Below are 23,784 nucleotides of genomic sequence, written 5' to 3' on the forward strand. Positions count from 1 at the left end.
GCCATCTCACTACTTGCTGCCAAGGCCTTCACTGCTGCTTTACTTCAGCATTTTTGTGCATGGCCAAAAACATATACAATTATTATGTTCCCTTTATAATCCAACTTATATTTGCTGCTTAGAACAAGGCGCCAGCAAATAAAATGCTCGCTGTTTACTTAAGACCTCTACTCTTAGACCTTTACTCTTAGAGGCTCTTGTCTCTTAATGTGAAATCAACACCTCTCATTCACTTTTCTTTAAAACAATGGTTTAATTGACACCATTAAAACTTGTTTACTGCAAAACAGGTAATGATTACCTAGCTTCCAGCAACGTTCTTCAGAAGCAAGCAACTTTCAGAAATTTCCATTCCCATTCACTCTCATTCTTGTAACAATATCCCATGGTGAACTGGTGTGTAAAGTACAACAGTGAAGTAGGAACTCTCCTTCCCTGATTGCCTCCCAGAGTTGCTGGGCCCTGCTTCAGCAGCGCAGCACATCCTTGGCAATCATTCTAATCCTGGAGGCTGCACTGCCATACTCTGCACAAACCTCCCACAAGGACATCAGGATCATTCCTCCTCTGCCACAACATACCAGCCTTGCCCACAACCACAGTGAGCTCAATAACTCAGAAATCCACAGTGTGAAGGCACATGTGCTCACTGCAGCACAGGAAGTGCCACCAAGTGCTGATGGAGCTGCTAGATCATGGGAGGTCATTATTTCCCCCTACTCAGCTTTGGTGTGGTTGAAAACTGAATACTACATCCAGCTTTGGGGTTCTTCAGTTCAAGAGGAACAACAGGACATCGTTCAGTCCAGCAAAGGTCTATCAAAAGAGATTCTATAATGTACTCCTACAAGAGTGCTGAGGGATGGGGCTGGCCTCCTCCCTGCTAGACTAATCTAAGCAGCAATCAAATTAGCTGCTAGCTAGAATTTGAAGGGGAGTTGCAAAGAGTTGAGCAAATACTTCTCAATGGTAGCGTGCAGTATAACATGGAGCAACATAAAATGCGGCTTGGAGATTCAGGTTGCATATTGAATTTTTTTTCCCCACCAGAAGGGCAACATGACACTCAGGTTATCCAGAGAGGCAATAAATCTCCATCTCTAGAGGTTTTCAAGACTTAGCACAGCCATGGATGTAATCCAGTGATGGTGACAGTCCTGCTTTGAGGAGGAGGTTGGATATGATGACCTCCACAAGTTTTGTACAACAGCACTTGTAGCAAACACTAGAATTTTTCCTACAGTTTGTCACATGCACAGAAAAGAAAGCCAACAACACCACAAAGAATACATTTACAAAAATTTACACCAATGTTGAATGTTCTCCTAAATTCTCAAGCCCACACGTACTCTTTTTTTTTTAATAACTGGAATAGCAATGGAGCTGGGAGGCTCTTTTGTAAGACCATGACTTCCATTCCCCTGTCCCCACAAAAAACTCTGAACCAAACCAGAACTGAGAGTTAGTAAAGACAGAAACCCCTTCTTGTTGTAAGCTACATACAGATGCTTATAAACAACTTACAAAATCCAAAGCCTCCGGAGTGACCTCATTTTGGCAGATCTGAGGCATTTTGTGAACTATGTATTAATCTGTGGTTACTGCCTGCATTACTGACAGAAAATGCAGTCTCTCAAGAGTCTGAAACTCCCTTGTATTCGTTAAGCTGTTTACTGAAAAAGCTATAAAACTACATGGGTTAGAAACTGCTTTTTCAAGAGTAGATTTGAAGAATTTTATTTGGGTGGGGGAAAGCAAGTGGTAAGGGAGGGAGGAAATGAGTCTTACTAAAGCTTTTTAAGGCAAAACTCATTTTCTCCCTGCTGCATAACTAATGAAATGGCTGTGGAATACGATGACCAGATGTCACTTAGTCTCTGCTGTCAATCAGGTATCTTGTTCTTGCGCTGGGCTTTCTGGTCCCACTTACGCATCCACTCCTCTTCTTCTAACAGCCTAATAACAGCTCAGTTACAGAACTGACCTGACTTCTGGTTCTGGTTGTTTTCCTGGTAAACCTGTAGACTATAAAAAGGCCCAGGAAATCAGAGTAGACCTATAAAGCACGTTCTGAGAATCTAACTCTGTGCTAAAGTTAGGTGATATATTTGGCATCTCTAAGACAGGATCACAAGCCATATTCCATGAAATAAGAAGTTCAGGGCACAACCAGCCACTCATTTCATTAGCAGTTTCGTTAGCAGTTGGTCTCAAAGACAGAATCCTACTCCCTTTGGAACTATGGAAGGAAAGAAAAAAGGAAATATCTAAGCACACAATATCAAGCCTTTCTTAAGAACTTGTTTCAAGAACTTGGCCTGCCTGGAGTTACTTACCCTACTTAACGAGTCTACAGCACCAGAATAAGCCAAATTATTCATGCCAATACCATCCAGACACAGCTTTCTTGGGCATTCATCGCCATCTGCTTGTTAGCTGTGCGAAATTTAAAGCTGCTTTCTGGAAGATGGGATCATAGAATACGTCCAGGTTTTCATCTCCAATATAAATCATTTTATTACGAGGGAAAAAAAAACAAACACGGTAGCCCTCCTCCCAACATTCACCTGCACAGAGGGCTTAGGCAATGACTCAGTGAACCCAGGGTTTACATCTGGTTTCTAGGTTTAGAGACAGACGCTCTGCATGCTCATCTGCACCAGGCAGCAGCCTTCTTTGCTGAAATTAAATATAGAAACAAGGGATAAAGTCCCACAAATACACACTGCTAGATTTACACAGCCTGCCTTCATGGATTTTGCCAATCATGCAAGATAACCCATGTTCAACAGATAGAGCAGATATACAAAGGAGAAACACCGGATTGTTATCCCACCTAATTGCCACCAAAGCAGTAAATGTTTGTTTGTAGAAGTTTTCAGAGAGTTGGCAGAAGACTGGCAGCCTGCTTGTAATAGCATACCTCGTGCATGCACAGCTCCCAGTATATAAGCAAGGAGAAGACACAAGGACAGGAGTTTCACTGTGGCAAAGAGCTGCTCTGGACTTGTTCTCACCCTCCTTAGAAAGCATTACGCAACCCAGCAACAGCCCAGCTTCTGTAACAGGAATGTTACAGGGAGGCCCGAACTGACCATGTACATCTTCAGCAGAGTACAAGTTGCTTAGAGAACTCCTGAGAGGTCCAGAGAACATTCCTAAGAGTCCTGTTGAAGATAATTCACCTACTGACCATTCAAAATTTCTCCTAGTGGAATTAGATGCATCACCATAGCACATATGAATAACAGGCCTACCTGGCTTTAGGGGAAAAGTTGTGGATGGTGACCTGGACCATTCCTCGAAGGGAGAAAACTAGGTAGCAGCAGGGACAGAATTTCAATTCCCCCCCTTCACAGTACTAAAACCCTCTTGTAAGAACAAACTCTCAGCACCTTCTCTAACTGAAAAACAAGCACGTGAAGCAGACACAGCTGAACAAGACAGATATTGCTTCCAAACCTTCCAGTGACATTTGTCTAACATAAGAATTGCAAGTTGGCTGCAATTAAAAGAGATGTTTCTTACAGAAACTGGGACAATACAGAGCCATTCTCACAGAGGCTACAGAGCAATTAAGCTCTATAGATAATATTTTTCAGCAAGCTCAAACTCATACTGGTTTACTAGAAGCCCTAATGAAACACATCCAGAAGGAAATAACCATATTAGATTTGTTCTGGCAGAAACTCCTAGCATAAGCATTTGTGATTTCATAATAAACTCCCACCTATAACAGCCACTGTATATAATAAAGATTGGGGCAATTGAACAACTTCCCAAAGCTGGGAGACTTTTGCTGCCTTCCAGCAGTCACTGCTGAGCAGTTAACATGCAAAACAGGTATGAATGATGACCTCACATCACCCATCTCAAATGCTGCTACTATTTTTAATAGATGAGCACATCTGTGGCTTGCAATCTCTCAAAACAGCCATCAATAATGGCCATAAAAGACTGACAGGGAAGAAGAGGAGAGAAAACAAAGCAGGGGAATCTTTCCTTTAAATTATCATCAGGATCTGACACAGAAGCAAAACTTTCTTGCCCTAGGCCTCTCCCTGTTACTTCAAAGAGAGGACACTTCTACACTAACTTACCCACCCCAGTATTTCATTACTCCAGACCTACTTGCACAAGGCTTACATTTCACAACAGAAAAAGCACAAGAAAAGCCATTCTTGAAGATCGTTGGCAACTACTGGAGAGGAGGTTGAACAGCCAGCTGGCTTTGTACTGCTGCCATCCAGAATAGCTAAGGACTCTTGGATGCTTTGGAGAAAACGGAATAAAAGACACACATACAAAAAATTTTTTTCATTTCGTCTATGGAGAAACTCATCAAAACACTTGGCTGGAAGTGCAGCATTTTCTTCTGCTTTTGGAAGGAAAAACAGAAGAGAAAAGAATCTTTAATTTACGGCCCTTCAAGGCACATCTTCTAACAATAACAATAAAACCAACCACACTTTTTCCATCAGCAGCTAATACAAATATTTATCCATCAACAGAATACTCAAATAAAACAAAGATGCAGGATGTATAATATCAACCCAGAACAACCTCTTCAATGATGTGTAGGAATGACAGACAGATGCAGGAGGTCTAACTTCTAGAGAGAACACGTGTACAAAATTTATCAGTACAGGTATTTCAGCAATAGAGTGGCTATAAATTAGTCCCTACATCCCAAAGGTGACAAGAATGTGGCACCAGTAGTAAAACCACCTGCAAATGCTATCTAGCCTGCAGGAAACATAAGTAACAGAGCACTAAATATGAATCAGGTAAGGATTTATGGAAGTTCTTTTTTAGTGTGAAGTAGCAGCTGCTCATGTTCCCAAACACGAGGCAGATTTGCAGCTGCCTGGGATTGAAATGGCAGAAACCTGCCTGTCACTCTGACCTACTGTCCTGCATTAGAAGGGCTGATGGGAAGGCAAATGCTTTTGGGAACTTTCCTTCGCAGACCTCATCTTTAGAATAACCTTCCAAAACCCACCAGGCAGCATCTGTTACCACCTTGGCAGTTTGAAGGCACTGTTTGAGACTCCTGAATGCCACACTGCTCAACCAGAACACAACCTTAAGACTGAGGACTTAAAGTAAACAAATAACAGCACTGATACGTCAGCTGGGCAAACTCCAACTGGCTGACCCAGGTTAAATCTCTCTGATCTCATTTCCCTGCTTCCTAGGCATATTCAATTTTGGCCTGAAGGAAAGTACAACTGAGCTATAAATGCAGTTTGCAGGTTTTTAGCTTTCAGGTGGACACACCAAGCACAATGCCATCCAGCAGCACTGAAACATTGATCCATACATACCCAAATACAGGGCAGCTACTCAAGGGCTTCAATCACAACTGTGCAAACACAGCATGAGTGCACAAAGCACTCCCACAAATCTGGAGTGTGGCAAAACATTTTCTTTGTTTAACCCAAAGTACATCCTGCTTTAGTAATACAGTTTACGAAATTCAGTGAGTTCTCTGGTTCAAGTCCAGGAAATGACTTCTCTCCCCCAACAATAACAACAGTAATAGAATGATTGCTATTTGACCCCCTTGCTTGGCTTATTTCCTCTTCAGATGGGCACCTAGTCCCACAGTCAGCCACATGCCCATGAAAAGATGAATATACTGTGAAAATGCCCTAGGAATCAAAGCAATGGGAACTAAATGTTTCATAGGAGGGTTAATTTCATGACATGTTTCATTAAAAAAAAAAAAAAAAGCATATGTGGAAGTATACGTGGGATAAAGGGGGGTTCAGGTCTAGAGCAGGTCCATGGGGAATAGAAAAGGAAAAAGGATACATAAAAGCTTCTTGGACCACTAAGTACAACTCACAGCCTTCATGCTTCATCCCTCAAGGTCTTACTTCTTACGTAAGACATCCTTACCACTTATTTACCATGCTGAGATCCTCGACTACCCATACAGCAAGTTCTGTGCCTCATCCTCTGCAGCATCCCAGCCATAGCAATCCCCCACAGGTCTTCAAGGTCAGGTTGGATGGAACTTTGGGTTACCCAGTCTACTGGGAGAAGTTCCTGCCAATGGCAAGAGGTTTGAGACTAAGTGGTCTTCAGAGTCCCTTCTACCCAAACCATGCTATGGTTCTGTTCTATCAGCTTAGAACACAATACTGCAACTGTCCAAAGAAATAACATTCAGAGTACCTTTTGCTGGCTACAACAGCAGCAACACAGCTGGAAATGCTCTTAGAAACCTTTACAGTTACTGGCTCTGTGTTAACAGTGACATTTCCTTTGATGAAAAAGGCACTTCTGCACACACACCACTTTCTCTTACTGTTTGTTCATCTCAAACAGGGAGAGAGCAGAACTGGAGGTCCATTAGTAGTGCTGCACAGAGCAGCAATAATGCAGTGCTACAGTCATACAAAGCAGCCATACAAAGCAGCCATGTGCTTTGAATGTTCTTTTTTCCCCCCCCTCAAACACTTGAAAGGATTTGTAGAAGGTCTGTCGCAGTCACTTTTCAAGTCTCTGTATCCCTGCTTTGAAAATTTGAATCCAACACACAGATTTTTGGTTTCTAAGCAGTTAACCAGAAATACTCCTTCAGCCAGGAAGGGTCAGTTGCTTGTCTCACTGTAACTGTGCCAATAATTTTGCTTTTTACAACTACTCCGTGGCAAGCTGCCAAGCAGAAATTCAAGTTTGTCACAGTTCTGCTGACATTTTAATTTTTGCTTCTCAAATTCCCCTTCTCTCCATCTTTTTTTTTTTTTTTTTGCCAAGATAAGCTTACTAGATAACATGAACCAGTCTTAACTCCTTGTTGTCTTAAATACAAGCAACAGGTCTTTAGCCCAAAAAGTAGCCAATAAGGAATTTCTTCTCAATATCACCTCCAATATACCAGTGGATAGCACATCTAGGAATCAGAGGGGATGACCAGCACTGCTGAGGGATTTGGAACTGGAAGCTGTCACTCATACCCAGAGCTGCCCCCTTGTTCACAGCCAAGCAAGCTGGTACTGTGATCCAATTAGCTCCCTTTTATTGAGCAGATTTGGATGGGAAACTTGAGTGCTGCAAGAAACACTAGAAAGTCAACACTTTCCAATTTCTAATTAATTTTAAGGATGTGATTGGCAGTTTTGAACCTCCAAGTTATGTTTACATAAAAAGCCTTCATCTCCAGAGATAAGCGAGTTACCATCTGTAGAACCATACTGCTTTCAGGCATCTCCAGCTGAACACCTAGAAACCAAGATGCAATTGTCACTTTGGAAAGATTTGTCCATTTATAGGCACTGCAATCTTCTGCACAGAACAGTATCAGTATCATCAGCTGAGAAAGTCTTCCAACAAGGTAAGTGTGCTCTTACCTGCTTACACCCTTCCCACCTTCACCATCAAGTGGCTAAGTTATTCCTCAGTTCCTGTTCTGCAGGATTACAACTGCTACTTTTCATCCTAATTCACTTTTGATTTAAGATTTGTACAGTCGCTCACTGCAGGATTCTGCTGATGACTGCTCAAAGGCCAAGCAACCAAAGATGAGACGCCTATCCTCCCTCTGCATCCAAGGAAGAGGGATATATGCTTTCCAAATGCAGCTGTCTCTCACCTCTGACTAGAGCCAGTAAGGGCCCAAGTGATTATCTTAGACAAGACTCCAAACCCTTCAGTAGGTATAGTTGATCAAGGTGACTCCTATGTCCCCACCTTGGTCTACTGGTGCCCACTATGAACTTTTGATCCTATCAGTCAAATCCAACCAAAATCATATTTGAAGGAGGAAATGATTGCTCAGTGGTAACAAGGTTCCCCAAGGTTTAGTGAAGACAGGTTGAATAGAGACTCAAGGTACGAGTATCTGAAAGCTCACCCTTAATAATTACTAACCCTGCCAGCTGGCTTCTTCAAACTGATGTAATATTTTATACTGGACTTAAACAAGACAGAAAGGGTACTTCTGTCCCTTTCTAAACGGTAGTAGAAGCAAAGAGAAGATGCTGGACTACATACAAAGAGCTGTAGAGAGGAAGAAATCTGCCCCTGCTGTGCACAATTTATCCAAACTATTTAATTTTTTGTACACCCAGCCTGTAGCAGGGAAGACAACATTGTACATGCTGATTCCAGCACATTTTTCCAAGCTTTCTGTGATAGAAAAGTTTTGTTTTTGTTAAGGAAGTACGCCAACAACACGAAAAGCAGAAGTAGCTGCTGTAAAGCAGAATCAGTGCAGGTAACCCAGGAGGGATGAATATACGTATATCCTTCAGTGTACTACTGCTCTCTGAACACTTGTTAGAGATGGATCCTTGGGTGACAGAAATGTACAGATACAACCTAGCATTGATATTTCACCTCTTCTTGTCTGAATGAGGTTTTCCAATGCCCTTTTTATAAAAGCTAAACAGGGAAGGGAGCATGGGGAATATCACTAAGCATAACCACAACCCTCCCAAACAGATTCAGTACTAAAGCTGAGCAAAGCATCCACACCTACTCCCATATGAGCCAGTACTGGGGACTAAACTTCTCACTTCACAAACAGAGCTCAGTAACAGCAGATAAAGTCTTGCTTAAAAGCAACTCTCGCAAGGCTTTCATTCTGACTAGGGTCACTACAAATACATGGATTTCCATACTTATGGGTGCGAGGGAACACGTTTTTTATCAGATCTTCCCACCCCCCCATCAGAAGCAAAGCAGAAAAGTTCTCCTGTTTGGTTTGTCTCTGGGTTCAAGAGTGATGACGTACTAACAGCAGTGTTTTAAAGGCACCTTTTACCCTATGACCCCAAAGTGCTTTCACTTCCCTTAATGAACTCAGCTTCAGAGCAGCCTGACAGCTCTGTTTCACATGGGATCTAAAGGAAAGATGAAGTAATTTCTCTAAGCCATGCAGCAGTACCAAATTGACTCTGAATAGCCCAATGATTTATGCAATAGACCACACTTGCTTTTGCACAGCATTCTGTCCCAGAGCATGCTGCCACTGATGAGGTAACACTTCTCAAACTCTCACTGCCTTCTCAGATACTATTGCATAGGAGTTTTGCAGTCCCAACCCCACAAAATGCTAAATCAACAGTGGCTTAGGACACTCCTTACCTCAGAGGCTCAGGACCTATGCTCTTGTTTATATTACTAATGTTTCCTGGTAATGCCCTCCTTCTTTCCCATTACCGTCGGGCAAAAAAAGTAATATTTTCAGACTAGTCACAGAGAAAAGCAGACTGCCAAGCAAAAAAAAAAAAAAAGAGAGAGAGAAAAAAAAAATAAAGAAAAAAAGTAAAAAAAAAAAAAAAAAAAATCAGTCTTCCCAACACCTAGAACCCAGACCACCTTCTGGATTAGGGGAACTTCAGATTGCTGCAACGTGATCATTGCTTGCACACATACACAGGCCCCAGTTATATGCCAAGGCTCTTCCACTGAACATGAGTATTATGGTGTAAGTCAAAGACAACAACATGAAAAAAGAGAATATGCCAACCTCAAAAAAAAAACCACCCATAATAATAATCCTTGCAGCAAAAACACATTAAAATCCAATTAAGCAATAATATGAATCAAAATGCTCAATCCCCACAGTGAACCAAAGGCCCACTGCAATACCAAATAAGGAACCACAACAAAGTTGTCTTTGCACAAGTGGCACAAAACCTGCAGAGTCAAGAGCATTATCTTGCTTTTGCTTGCAGCCTCAGTAAAAGCTGAATATCAGTGCTTTGGTGTCAATGGGCAGCACTCCGATTCCCTGTGCCACCACTTTGAGGACAAAGCTCTCAAATACTAAGGCACCATTGTTCTGTTAGAGCAAAGTTTCACTCTGAAATAGACCAAGCTGAAATTCTCTTGGCATACATTACACAAACAAGATGCTACAGGACTCTTGCATAGGAGGATTCATTTGTTTTGAATTCACCATCTTCTGCCAACGCAAGATTGCACAAGATGAGGATAAGGGTGAGGAGACAAAAGGATTCATGGTCCTAAAGCTTCTTCATGGTGTACTTGAATCAGGGACCTGTTTTTTGCTGACCCTACTTCAATGCTCTTGTCCCATATTTTATTGCTTTTTATCTTAATAAGAATTATCTCCACAAGAGAATCATGCTGGTGCAATGCAAAAAAACACACTTTTGTATGATTAAATACAGCTTCTATAAGCTAACTTGCCCTACGCAATTGGCATCTTAAACTCAAATAACACTAGACAACTCCTGCACTTCTTCCAAGCTAGGTTTCTTTAATCACTCAGCTCCTTGTTTCCAGCAGACTTCAATTTATAGGTCATAATTTACTTCCCTTTGTAGAGAACAAGAATTTACACTTCCCTTTCTTTTATGCACTGTCACGCACTTTGTCACTTATTGTTTAATTGAGCTCTTTCAATCACTGAGAACCTTGTGCCTATATTTAAGAAGTACTGTACTGGCTCCAGAATAGCTTAAAAGACAGAAGGTAGAAAAGAAACTTCATAAGGTCAATGTTTTTTCTAAATTCACATGGAAAGAGAAAGCTATTCCCACAGTTTCTTTAAAACTTTAGAAATCAAAGTGTAAAAGAAAGATGTTGGGCTGGCACCTATACACATTCATATTCTGGTACTTTCCTTTAGATTCATATCCTATCCTGCTTTATATAGGAAATTTGTTCCCAATTAAACTGAAGTTTCTCAGACTAAACAAGGACTAGAAAAACTCTTTGGGCAGATGCCTTACTGACACTGACATCAAACTTTCCTATCTCCCATTTTCCAGACACATGATCTGTTCACAACACTAACATTCCTCTTTCCCTCAATATTTCATATTTCAATACTGATGCTAGACAAGGAGCCAAAAGATAACCAGAGACAACCTTCCAGCTTCATCTCTTGAGCAGATGCAGAGGGGAAAGCTCTCTTCCATGACTCAGTACTTAACACAAAAACGAGAAAAGGCAAATGAATGGTAAGAAGGAGAATCTCCACAAAAAAAAAAAAAAAAAAAGGTTATGCTGTCAAGTATTAAAGAATTAAAAGATTTGTGTAACCAATTAGTGGATCTGGGATAAGTAGCATTTAAACCCAGTTAATGATAAAATGAATCTGGAAAAAAATATGGTATTTCCTAACAAACCCAATAGAAGAGGAACAATTTTGCAAATCTCAGGACTTCAAGCAGTTTGGGTTTTTTTTGTTTTTTTATTTTAATAGAGTTCCCACAGAGTACCTTTGAACAATTATGACTGAATGGATTTTGACTGCAGCAAAGATGTAGGATAAAGAAATTCCATTTCAGAACATAATCTGCTGTCAGCTTCAGGACAGAGGACAAAGTTCACTGCTCTCAGTGCATGATGTTACAAACCTCAAAGTCATCTGAGTTTTTGGTATTGCAAAAGTACATGTTTTCATTACTGACTTGTCCAAGTGTAACTCCTGAAATCCTATGCATTCTGCAGTTTTTCTATAGCTGTTTACTGTAAGAGAAGTATGGGACTGCATTTGAGGCAAGGCCTTTTTATTTATTAGTATTAGGCACATCAGTTAGCACAAGATCAAGGAGCTGACTGTTCATGTTATTTTATTAATAACTTCCTCTCTTTCTCTAGGTCATGACTGGTTTACCTCTACCACACACTACAGTCTCTGTGATTGGATTGCTTTCAGAGCAGCTACAGAGCAGCAGACAGCACACTTACTGTGTTCAGAAGTAGAGTTTACTTATTTACTATGCTGTTTCTACTCTCAGTGATTAAGTTTAATAATCCCCATACATCTCCACTCACTAAGACAATGGTTCAGTACAAACAGAACCCGCCACAGACACTAAGCAGAAGCACTCCCTAAGCCACCACATGCTTAACTCACAGCTGATTCTCCTGTAAGGTGAAAGCCTGACATTTCAAAAGCTTTCTTGTTTTCCTTGCAGTCAGTGGATCACATCCTTACCTTCACTCCTCATCCTTTCCCACCTCAGCCACGTGTGGCCTTTTCAACAAAGAAAAAAAAACCATTACCAACAACAGTTACTGGAGTTATCAATAATAAAGTCAGCTTTGGCACTTGGAGAGAGGCTGGTAAGGTCCACATACAAAAAGCAAGGCTCAGTTTCTACCAATACCAACAAATTTTAGATCTGCACTAAGGATGATCCTGCTTCAGCACAACCTCATCAGCACCAAACCCTGAAGACCCCTCCAGGTTTGCTCACTTGAGCCTTTTCACCAGCAGCCTCGATTTGCAGTCTTATCTGCTCATGATTTTGCTTTAAGATGAAAAAGCATACATACAAGGCATACACTGTGTTTTCAAATAATTACAGCTGTCAAGAGGAAGGCTCTAAAAGGCCATTGGTAATGAGAAGAGAACAGCACTGGTCCTTTTGCTATTCACAGTTCTTGTCTGTTGTAGCTGCTGCTGGACTGAAGAACATGTGCAGCTGTGACTATGAAGCAGCAGCACACTTTGTCATCGTTTCACATGGCTGACATGCAACCCAAGACAAAAACCAGCGTCAGCCGAGAGCATATACTTACGATGTTATTAATAGCAGGGAAGTGATGCAGTCACTATGTGCTTTCTAGCATAAGCTTATAAGGCAGAAAGTTCTTACCTGCCTGGCCACCCTCCGAGCTTCCCAGTAAGGTTTAGAATCTTCTACAGCTTTCCCAATCTTCTTTAACAGTTCATCCAGTTTTACCGTTGCTTCAACCAGCACAGAGCGGAACTTCTGCCGTGCATCCTTCAAAGCGTTGCAAAGGGGGAAAAAGGGAAGAAAAAAGAACAAAGATTAGAGCTTTAAAATTTAATTTCTGGTTTCCTACCATCACATCGCTCTTTGGACCAGCGCACAAGCCAACACATTCAAAACAGTTTTGACATTTGGAGTAAGCAGAATTACTCAGTAGAGGTAACAACAAGAACCCAATACTGGATTGTAATGCTGGAATCCTGAGCAGCAAATGTTTGTCTTCCAGAGGCAGCTTTATACAAAGCTTGCAATAGCCTATGCCAGTTGCTGCCACAGGATTTCTCAGAGAGAAAGAGCTAGGAGAATACTCAGGGGGAGGCAAACAGCAATGTAACTGCTTCTGAGAGACAGCTAGGTGGCAAACATCTCATCTGCTCCACTGCCTTCTTGCTCACAGTGGTTCAGTAGCACACGTAGCATTACAAAAATTCAAGTTTGTCCTCTGTAATGCTATAGCGCAATGGAAAGCACAGCAACAACAACAGGGTAGAAAAGCCCCAGGCTGCAGCAAGAGAGGATTTGCTCAAATACAGCAGACGTGGACATAGAAACACAGGGAAAAACCTGCTTACCCTTGTAAGGCCTCAAGTAGGCAGGGATCTCCAGTGAGCTACCCTCACCTCTACTGCCAGCCCTTAAATGAGATCTGGGAAGGGGTGGATCCTGGCTCCACACCTTCTGGTCACTCAGCATACACCCGAGCTCCCTTGGGCTGGCCCTGCCTTCCCACCAGGTGCTCAATCACTGGTTCAAGCCACAACTTTGCATTTCCATCGACTCCTCAAACTTTCCAGAGAACACCTGCCAGAAGGCTCCTTGGTCTTGCTTCACCAATTTTGATAGCTGGATATTTACTAGAGATTTTCAACACAAAATCTAGCATCCTACTCACTGCATGTGCCTCTCTTTTCACTAACCAAGCTGGGCTAGCAAGGCAGGCCTAATCCCACAGCAAGCTGGCACTCAAACAGGACCAGCATCTCCTACACTTCAGCACACGTCCCACCCCAATAAACATCATCAGTAGAGGCACCACTTCATAGTGCAGATGAGGACAGGCAAGATTTGCTCTCTGTAGGAGGAAGAATCAGACTCTTCCCACATTGCAGTTGTATATTCTCAAGTCAGCTCCTCTTTCCGTTTTATAAACACTTTGAGAGAAACAAAAAACTTCCAGGTCATTGAAGAAAGATCATCCATCATTAAAACCTGTCTTTTCAGATGAGGTTTGTACCACTTGACATAGGCTTAACTTTCCATTTGATCGTTATTTGTTTTATTTAAGAACCATAAATTCCAACTTGTTCCATGTGAGAAGAGTCGCCCTCTATGTGATTAGCTGTAGAGGTTACATTTTCTTTTCTGCTCCACTGAAGCTTCCACACCATTAAGCAGAGCAATCCTGATTTCAATCTCAGTATTCAACTCAGACTGTAAATCAATGGCAGTGTTGCAGAGAGATGCAAATATAGGCTGAGACCTGGCCCAGGGTATAAAGAGACTGAGAAGAAGGGCCATGTGAACTACTGACAAACCTTTAATTCTTATTAGAGACCAGGAATTAGGCAGACTGCTTGAGGGACATGGTGATAAATCAGGAAGCAGCTGGCTTGAAGATGTACTCTAATTCAGGAGATTTTCATCAGTACTGCTGAAGATTTCTAGAATGCACAACTGTTTATTTATTGAAAGAATTAATATACTTTGGAGCCTATGACTACACTCACAGAAGTGGAAAAATCTGCACCAGCACATTAGTTTCACAAAAAAGGAAACATACTTTCAGTAAAAGCTGATTTGGTTCCTTTTCAGGGTTATTTAAAACCTTAAACAGTATCAGTAATATTTTTTCCAGTGCAAAAAAAGCTTTCTTTTTTAAGGGGCTCCAATCTATTCTAAGGAAATACTTATATGAGTAGCAGAGCCAAAACAGAGATTTATTATTGTAAAAACTTGAATCCAGTCAGTAATCCAAGGATGAAGTGATGAAGTGAAAGGATGAAGCGTATCATTTGAACAATATGTACAGAGTCAATGAGTTCCTCAGTGAGAAGAGGTTGAGTGCTTCCAATTAAAGTACTGGGCAATACATGGTTTACTGTTTCAAATGAATTTTGCAAGACACCGTAAGACAGCAAGCATGATGACTATATTGTGAGAAAAGCACTAGGTACTGCAGTACATCGAACAAAAAGTCATTTTCCTATAAGTGAAGCAATAAAATTAAAAGAAATCATTTCTAAATCAGTGCATCTGAAGGTTTGGCTTTCAACTTGTGCAAGCTGTGTATCTGGATACCAGGTGTGGAAAATGAATAAAGGAAAAACAAACATAAATGCATCAGGTTAAAAAAAAATAAGCAGCCCCTATGCAGCACATCATCAAAAAATTCAGTTCCCATGTCGGTAAGATAAGCACTTGGACCAAAGAAATCTGACAACAGCAACCTTGTATTATCACTAGCAAATCTGTGCTTAGGGACCTACCCCAAATACACTTATTTAACTATTACATACATGCTTATCCAAGAGGAAAAGGAAAAAGCAAAACCAAACCAAAAAATACCAAGGATAGTGCAGCTTCTGGATCCATGAACTTCCCACCACTGCATACAAATTACTATGCTGTAACTCATCCTTTAAGTGGCACCTGAGGCACCCAGGACTTGTAAACCTTTAAGCACTTCTGTACCAAGCACCCTGCTTTTATTGTCCTGAAGCTCTAGCTATGCTACCAAGAGCAAATGGGTGCCATGTTACATACCCACACCACCACATGAGCTCCTCACATCTCAGTGCATTCACCCTTGCCAGCCTACCTAGTCCACACCAGTTCAACTCTCACAGTCTTGATGACTGCAGGCTCCCACTGGAGACCATGGCTCCATCTCCTACAAGCAGGACACAGCTCCCCTGAAACACATGGCTACACACAGTGTGCTGTCAGGACATCTGTAGATGTCAGCAGCCACAGGACAGCAGAAAACTTCCCTGGCAGGCACCCCAGAGAAGTTTAAATAAGAAATACAGCCATAGCAGCTGGTTCTACTCTTCATGTGAAGGGCCATAAGCGCCCCAGAAGATGTGGTGCCCCATCCCTGGAGGCACTCAAGGCCAGGTTGCATGGGGCCCTGGGCAGCCTGATCCTATGGGTGGCAACCCTGCCCACGGCAGGGGGTTGGCAATGCATGGGCTTTAAGGTCCCTTCCAACCTAAGCCATTCCACAATTCTATAAGCACTCACTCCAAAAATGTAAAAGCTCACCACCAGCATGGTGATGCAGTTTCCCAGTACTGGGGAAGTCTTCCAAGCACTGGGGAAGCCTTCCAGCCATGCTAGGCAGACACCACCCCATCCTCATGCTGCTCATCAACTCCTGCAGGGTGATGAGCACCCTGTGAGTGTTACTGTTGAACTGCCAGACTTGCTATGCTCAGACCTTCGCCCAGCATCACAGATACTGGAGAAAGAAAAAGAAGACAACTCCTGCAATTCCCTGCTGTTAGCAGCACCAAGACGGCACAGCATATGTTGTGCAGCTTTTCTAGCACAATCCTCAGCTTCTAGCTTCTGTACTTCAGTTCCTTGACAGGGGATGGCTTCTCAGCACAAAGGCTAGCTGGCACAGGAAGCAAGAGCACAGCTTAGGTACAAATCTTGTGAATCAGTCCTGCCATTTCTGGGCGTTCTTGGGGAAAAAACAAAAAACAATCACGGGTTTATTTTTCTCACCGTTGTACGGTGAGAAACCACATAAAGTGTAACCAAAGCAATACAGCTGACAAAAGGCATCTCGAACACCAAGCAATATTTCAAAAGCCCATTTTCCTCCTCTTTTTTCTCAGAATCTTCTGTGGTTACTTTTACAAAAAACATGGCACCAACTTAGCACATAGGCAATATTAAAAGCTAACTGGCAAACTAATGTTTCCAACACTTTCTCCTTCCTAGTTGTTTCCATGAGACAAAGAGAAACCTTTCCAAAGCTGGTACAAGCTGATTAAGACACTTCACCCTCCACACCTGTTGCAAAATGCAAAAAAAAGCAGTCCTCAAACCTTCCATTAAAGTTACAGCCTTCCTAACTAGACTCTCACTCCACAGGTGGTTGCCACGCACACTCCAGTGGGTGCAGCACTTGGTGCATCAGGTTAAGAGCAGCAACTTACTTTTCAGCATCTTCTTCTAGGTCTGTACAAGCTTCACTTCTGTCAGCTTTCCTCCTGGAAATCCTTAGCACTTTTCTCTCACATGATAGATTTTCCAAGCATGGCTTTAGGGGGCATGCCAGACCTCTACACCCATAAATGCTTTTGTTGCAAAATGTGGAAAGACATGAAGTTTTGCATTTAACCTGCGCCTGCTGGAGAATACAGCATGCTCATTTTTCCTTTCTGATGAGCAACCCTGATGAGCTGGAATTAGAAGCCAGATGACAGACAAATCACTATTTCAGCCCATCAAAAGAAGCATGTCTTCTCAAACAATTTTCTTCTTAAAATGAACCTAGCGCATGGACTGTGTGCAAAGCATCTTAGTACCAAGCACATCTTTATTTCATTTACAAAGACTGCCCTATGCCCATCCTGACAATTTGGTGTGCAGAACCTCTGACAACCCATTAAATCAGCCTGGAGGTGCATGGGCAATGAGGATTCTCCAGAGACAAACTTCGTGCTTCTAGGAGGGAGGCAGCATTCTTCCCTACCTTCCTCTGTTACAGAAGGGTCAGGACCAGTAACGTGCAGGGGTGGGAGCAGGTATGCTGTCCCACTACACACACAGCAAAGGCAGGCAGGCAGGCATTTACTCCTACCAGTAGGAGTAAAGGAAGAAGCCCTTCCTTAATCATCCACAGACAAAAGCAGAAGGCAAAATAAGTACTGTAACACCAATCCCCATGCAGAAGTCATTTCCTACGGAAACAAGCAGATAATACAGAGAGGGAAAGAGCTCTTAGTGCTGGACAAATCCATCACACATGTATATCCTGCTCCCAAAGACAGCAGGAAGAAGGGCTGCTGAGCTGCTCCTCCCTCTGCTGAGCACTCTTTGCTGGGATGCTGGAAAACACTGCATGGTGTGGCTGATGGCCCTACAGATAAATTTCCCCAGCCCACTCAGGCATGCACAGAATGAGATTCCTGATGCTGACAGGCCATTTTTCTAAAACCTGGAGGTGGATCTTTAAAAAAAAAAAAAAAAAAAAAATTATTTCATGAGACATGGTCAAAATATGAAGCCTCAGCGCTATAAACCAAGTATATTAAGGGGGAAGTGGAAGGGACAGCCCTTCCCCTTCTGCAAGGGGTTCCCATGCTGACAGGGCTCACAAGCGAGAGCATCACGGCAGACACAGCCTTTTCCTGTGACTCTGTTCAACACCAACCCAGAGTAACCTTTAGGACAAATGCAGGACTAAAAGGAACACGAAGCCTTGCAGACTGGGACTAAAGGATCTAGACAAGCATACAAGAAGCATCCTAAACAAGTCCCATTTAAACAAGTATGGCTGAAAGCAACACTGCTTAGCTCTACTTTTTGTGTAATCACTGTCCTTTAACAAACACTAGCAGGCTTGAAGCTCCAGCAACACAAAAGCTTTAACAAAAACCACATTGGGATTGCTGGGATTCCACTGGTAATTTTAATGGTGTGTGCTACATTTTTCCTCCCTGCAATGCTGCCAAAGGTTCCCTAGATGGATCTACTGCAGCTGAATTGCACTTCTAGGAGCTGGTCAACAGTATATAGGGGTTAGATGGATGGGCACGTTGAGCACATTTGCTAAGTGCATTTCAGCTCCTGATGGGAGTTCCCATGCAGACGTGTTTCCAGTAAACAGGAAAAATACTGAAATAGCAAAGTGCTGCTCTAACTTGCATTTGGTCAAAACCTGCTTCTATCTCCACTGCAAGATGTTTCCGACACCTCTTCAGAGAGGCTTCCAACACAAGCAGGGACACAGGGAAAACCAAGTATTCAATCCTCTGGAGGGCCTTTATCATCCCTTTGTTGTGTCAGTAACGCTCAGTGCTGCACTTAATAAGAGTGGCTTGACGGGTTTCAAATGAAGCCAATCAAAGACTCATTAACAGGCAATACATTAAGGGAACACAACTACCAGCCACTCAGTGCTCTTTATCATCTCGCAGGTCCTGGACAGGCTGTGATGTGAGCACCCTTAGGTCAGAATATTCCTTCAGGTTTTAGTGGGATAGGCCAAAAAGCAAAAAAATGAGTGATCATAACAAAAAGAATAGATTTAGCCAACTTCAACATTTCTCCTCAAGTCATGCCACACACGTAAAAATCACACCTCTCACAGGGTAGTTTGGGTGCAGTTTTTTCAATTTATTTTTATTTGTTTTAAGAAGGTACGCTGATCAATTTTAAATAGGATCCTTCATTTTGTCACCTCTGTGAGCAGCGAACTCCAATATCTTTGACATCATTACAACACTGACACAGCTGTGGTTGCACTGGGAGAGTGCAATGTCACAATCTTAGAAGCATTTACTGATGTTAGCCCCAGAACATTTCTATTGGGTAAACATGACCATTTTGCAGATGTAGACCTGAGGCAGAGTGAGAACGAAAGCACGGGATTTACAAACACATCACGCCTACAGCATTTTTCCTGTTACTGGGATCTGGAAAGAGCCGGCACGCACAGCAATCCAGCTGGAGAGGCTGTGCAAAGCTGCAGGAAGTCCAAAGCAGACTCAGAATTTAGATGCCACAAGGTTACTTTTCCTGCTTATTAGAGAGTACTTCAAGTCACGAAAACATAAGGGTTTTTTTCCTGAACTTCCTTCAAAGAAATGTACCTTCTCTTCAAACCCTCCATTTGCTTTTTCAGATTAGCCAAGAAATATTCAACCGCGGGAATGAATGGACCACAAAGCAATAGCATGAGATGTTCTGTATCAGCTTCCTCTAATGTAAATAGCCTAATGATACTGTGTTCCCATTAACGTCAACTATTATAAAGTCAACAACTACATTAGTTGCTCTGTATTTTCAATAACGGAAGAACAGGATAAATATAACTCCATTGTTTGGAAGGAAAAAAAAAAAAAGCACATAATCTAATGAACCATCTTGCAATAGCAGCAACAACACAAACAAGAAATGGGCAACACGAGGGGCAAGCAGCTAGGAACAGTCAAAACTTCAAAGGCAAATTCAGCATGGCTATCCCAAAAGCCCATGTTCTTCAGCAGCATTCAAGGATTTTAGAACTGGAATCACTGTTTCAAAGTCTCAGCTCCTCCTTCCCAACTGTGGATTTCTCCTAAAAGAGAGCTCTGCCAAGGAGCCTTTTCTGTCTGCAGTATAAGAGCAAGGACTTATATTTTGCAAAAAAATAAAACCAGAAATAACATTCCTCTAGAAATGTTTTAAGTCCATTTAAATTGCATCTACCAACAGCTACACATACATATATAGTAGTACATGTATATATATAGTACTGCTCCTGAGGGGAGTTGGAATGCATTTAATTGGTACTGTTGCACCTAAACAGATCGACTAGCATACTGCTTTTTTAAGCTCAGTCTTAAAATTCAAATGAAGCTAGTGACACAGAGTGCTCTTCACAGCTGAAATACAGTTTAATTTTGCGTAACAAATAGTCCTCAGTTCCACCAAGTTTATTTGCCAATAAATTCATGATCTACGTGCCAGAAACAAAAAACAGAGTAAAGAGAAGAAAACTGCCACACAACAAGCTCAGGGATTGCTGCATCCTGTCCAGCTGAATAGAACAGCTGAATATAGTATTCAAAACACTGCAATGTTATCAAAATTATTTAGGACCTAAAGTAGAACATTGTGCCAGCTTTCCTCTAACAATATTTTCACGCCACACTTCCACAGGTTTTATCTTTTGTTTTGCAGATAACAAAAGGAAACTTAAATGCACAAGTGGGCCAATTAATTCTGAGTCAGTATTAGATCCACGGTGCTGAGCCTTCCAGAAGAATGGCTGAGAAGCTGCAACTCAGATCAACCACTCCAGAACATACAACTGTTTGTTTTTTTTTTTAAACAGCCTAGAAAACCCTTTTTTCTTTTGAGTAGAAAATCTTTTCTTTCAGTTCTTCAACTTTCCATCATTACTTTCTGAGTAAGGGAAATAATGGCAAAAACAAAATGACCAGCTTAAAAAATTAAATACAAACGAGAAAATCTTAGCAGATTTTTATACCAAAAATCTTGTAATAAAAAAAAACTTTCATTGCCGATAATCACAAGAACCCAAACCCAAACCCAAGGGAGCAACTCATGAAAACAGAACTTGTCTTAGTTTAGTTTCAAAACCTAAAAATAGGGTTTGGCAGTGGGGGAGGCTGGCTGTTCCACTTAGGGCTTTCACACCGTCAGCATCACTCACACTTTTCAAAATTATCATCAGTTCCTTGCTGCCAAATAACTACTTGGGATAACCGTTCAGGAGGAAACCTGCTCAAAAACCTTTTTCTATTGCTTACAAAACCCAGCACGCACAGAAAGAAAACGCAAGGATGAATTCCCTACCTCCAGTTCCGTCTCCCTCCGATTGATTACATCTGTAGATTGATTGAGCTTTTCCAGCTCCCCCTGAAAAGAAAGAAAGAAAATGCTGAATGCGTCTGAAGTAATCTGGGGAAAATGTTTTTGAGAACAGTCATTTAGCATCCCCACAGAAAGCTCACAAGGGCCGTGGCTTACATATTTAATGAAAACAGGAAAACCTGAGACACTTGAAACAACTTAGCCACCGGTCTTCTATTCTGCATCCTACAAGAAAAATAATCAGAGCAGCTCTATCGCTTTATTCTAAGGCGGTACGTTTCCTGTTCTGGCCTATTCCTCACAATCAAAAATAAACGTTAAGTACAATAATTTCTGTCCTGCTCGTCAAGCCAGCATCTGCTGGCTGTCCTGCATGGACACCCCCAAATACATTAGCAGCACATTGGTCCGATCACAGGAGATCCAGCAGAAGAAATACACTGTGCTCTAGATTTTGGCAAGCCTCTCTATAACACAACCAGTCAGTGGGACAGATGACGACATTTTGATCTCTAACAGCAAAAGCGTTAAATCCTCCGAATAAATACGTACTGGATGTAAAACTAGAGGAGCCTCCCCCACTCCGCGGGGCTCCTCACGGCCAGCGGCGACGAACCGCGGAGCCGGACCCAAAGATACCCGCCGTGCCCGCGGGTTACGGGGGAGAAAAAATTCATCTGTGAGAACGCGACAGAATGAAAAGCCTCCCGAACGGCACTGACACAGGGGAAACGCCAGCTGCCATTACAGCTCCTCCTAAACAAAAATTAAAACGACACGCCATCTCCTCCCACGCCCCGTTCCCATCCCCGCGTTTCGGGGTGCCGGCCCCGCTCCGCAGCCAAGGTCACGGCCGGCAGCAGGCGGGCAGGGGGCCGCACGCCGACAAAGAGCGGCCCCGGGCCGTTCGCGAATAGCACCGTCCGTCCCGCGCGCGGGAAGAGCGCGGCCGGGGGTCGCTCACCTGGATGCGGGGGTCCACCTCCTCCTCCTCGGGCCGCGGGGCCTCCTCAGCGGCACGGCCGCGCCTGCCCCCCGGCTCCATGGCGGCTCCCGCCCGCCGCTGCCCGCTCCGCTCCGGCTGCCGCTCGGCGGCCACCTCGGCGCGGCCCCGCCTCCGGGGAAACCCCTCCCTGCCCGCGGCCCCCCCGGCCCTTTGTGCCTGGAGAAGGAAGGGAAAAGCGAAATTTCCCCGTTCTTTCCTTCCCCTTTATTTTTATGTCCTTTTTTTTTTTCCTTTTTTCTTTTGTCGCTCCTCCCCGCCCCGCCGGGCACAGCAGGCCCACGCACGTCCACTGCGCGGAGCCGAGAGGAGCGATTTGAGGTGCTGGGGAAAGCCAACCACACCTTGCACCGCTCCCTTTGCCCCCTTCCTTTATTTCTCTCCTCTTTCTGGAAGCTCCGCTGGTGAGCTTGCAGGAAAGAAAAGGGAAGGAAAATTGTGTGCTTCCAACAAACGACTACCAGATTCCTGTCGCGTGGCAGCTGAGCAAGCAACCGTTGTACCGACTGGGTGCTGCAGGACGGGCGTCCTGAAGGCACGTCCTCGTGTTTCCCACACAAAGCAGCCCCTTGCAGAAGCGCTGGGCCCCAGCAGCTCCTCCTCAAACTTTCCTCAGGCCCGGCTGGGATCCCTTCTGGGGGAAACGCCGTTTTAAACAAGAGCCTTCTCTTCCCTTCTCAAAGTAAAACCCGTGCAGAGATTAACAGTCCTCCCTCCCTTTGAGTGGGTGACAAATCATTTCAGATCAGTGGGGAACGTCTCTGCCTTGAAAGTATTGCTTCTTAATTTAACCCAATTTCTGTTACTCTCAGGTATATGGTGTGATTTGGGGGTGGTTCTCTGCAGAGCTTGGAGTTGGATTAGATGACCCTTATGGGCCCTTTCCAACTTGGGATAATCTATGATTATATGATTTTTGAAGATTACCCAAAGACAACCAAAAAAAATTTTAAATAAACAAATAAATAGTTCTTATTCTTGGTGACAGCGCTTCCTTTGAGAGGTGGAAAATTAAAAACAAAAAACAGCAAAGCACAAGAGGAGAAAAATTCATGTTCCGAAGGTGACAAAGGAGGGGGAAAAAGTATTCAAGCTCTTCCAAATAAACTAAAGCCTGAGAGATGCCACCCAGACTGGTTTGAGCAGTGGGCCTAGGTGAACTCCATGCGGTTCAACAAATCCAAGTCTTGCACCTGGGTTGTGGCAACCCCCACTATCAATGTGAGCTGAAGGATGTAAGGATGGAACACAGTCCTCCCAGGAAGGACCTGGGAGTACTGGTGGGTGGGAAGCTGGACATGAGGCAGCAATGTGCCCTCAGCCCAGAAAGCCAACTGTATACTGGACTGCATCAAAAGAAGCATGGACAGCAGGGCGAGGGAGGTGATCCTGCCCCTCTGCTCTGCGCTGGTGAGGCCTCAGGGGAGCACTGTATCCAGATGTGGAGCGCATCATACAAGAGAGACGTGAACCTGTTGGAGCACATCCAGA

At 43.1% G+C, this 23,784-nt stretch overlaps 1 protein-coding gene across 1 annotated transcript in view; it reads right to left on the reverse strand.

Moving 5' to 3' along the window:
* The window catches only part of SH3BP5 (SH3 domain binding protein 5), a 43,262-nt gene extending 20,850 nt beyond the window's left edge, over window positions 1-22,412 (reverse strand). Inside the window, exons 1-3 of the mRNA XM_031590293.2 lie at window positions 22,255-22,412; window positions 21,273-21,335; window positions 12,594-12,722 (exon numbers count right to left, since the gene is read on the reverse strand). Coding sequence (XP_031446153.1) covers window positions 12,594-12,722; window positions 21,273-21,335; window positions 22,255-22,335 — 273 coding nt within the window. The 5' untranslated portion in view covers window positions 22,336-22,412. The remainder of the gene's footprint in view (window positions 1-12,593; window positions 12,723-21,272; window positions 21,336-22,254) is intronic.
* Window positions 22,413-23,784: the final 1,372 nt, after the last annotated feature.

This window comes from Phasianus colchicus, chromosome 6, assembly GCF_987193195.1.
Source record: "Phasianus colchicus chromosome 6, bPhaCol1.hap1.1, whole genome shotgun sequence".
In the NCBI taxonomy this organism is placed as follows: domain Eukaryota; kingdom Metazoa; phylum Chordata; class Aves; order Galliformes; family Phasianidae; genus Phasianus; species Phasianus colchicus.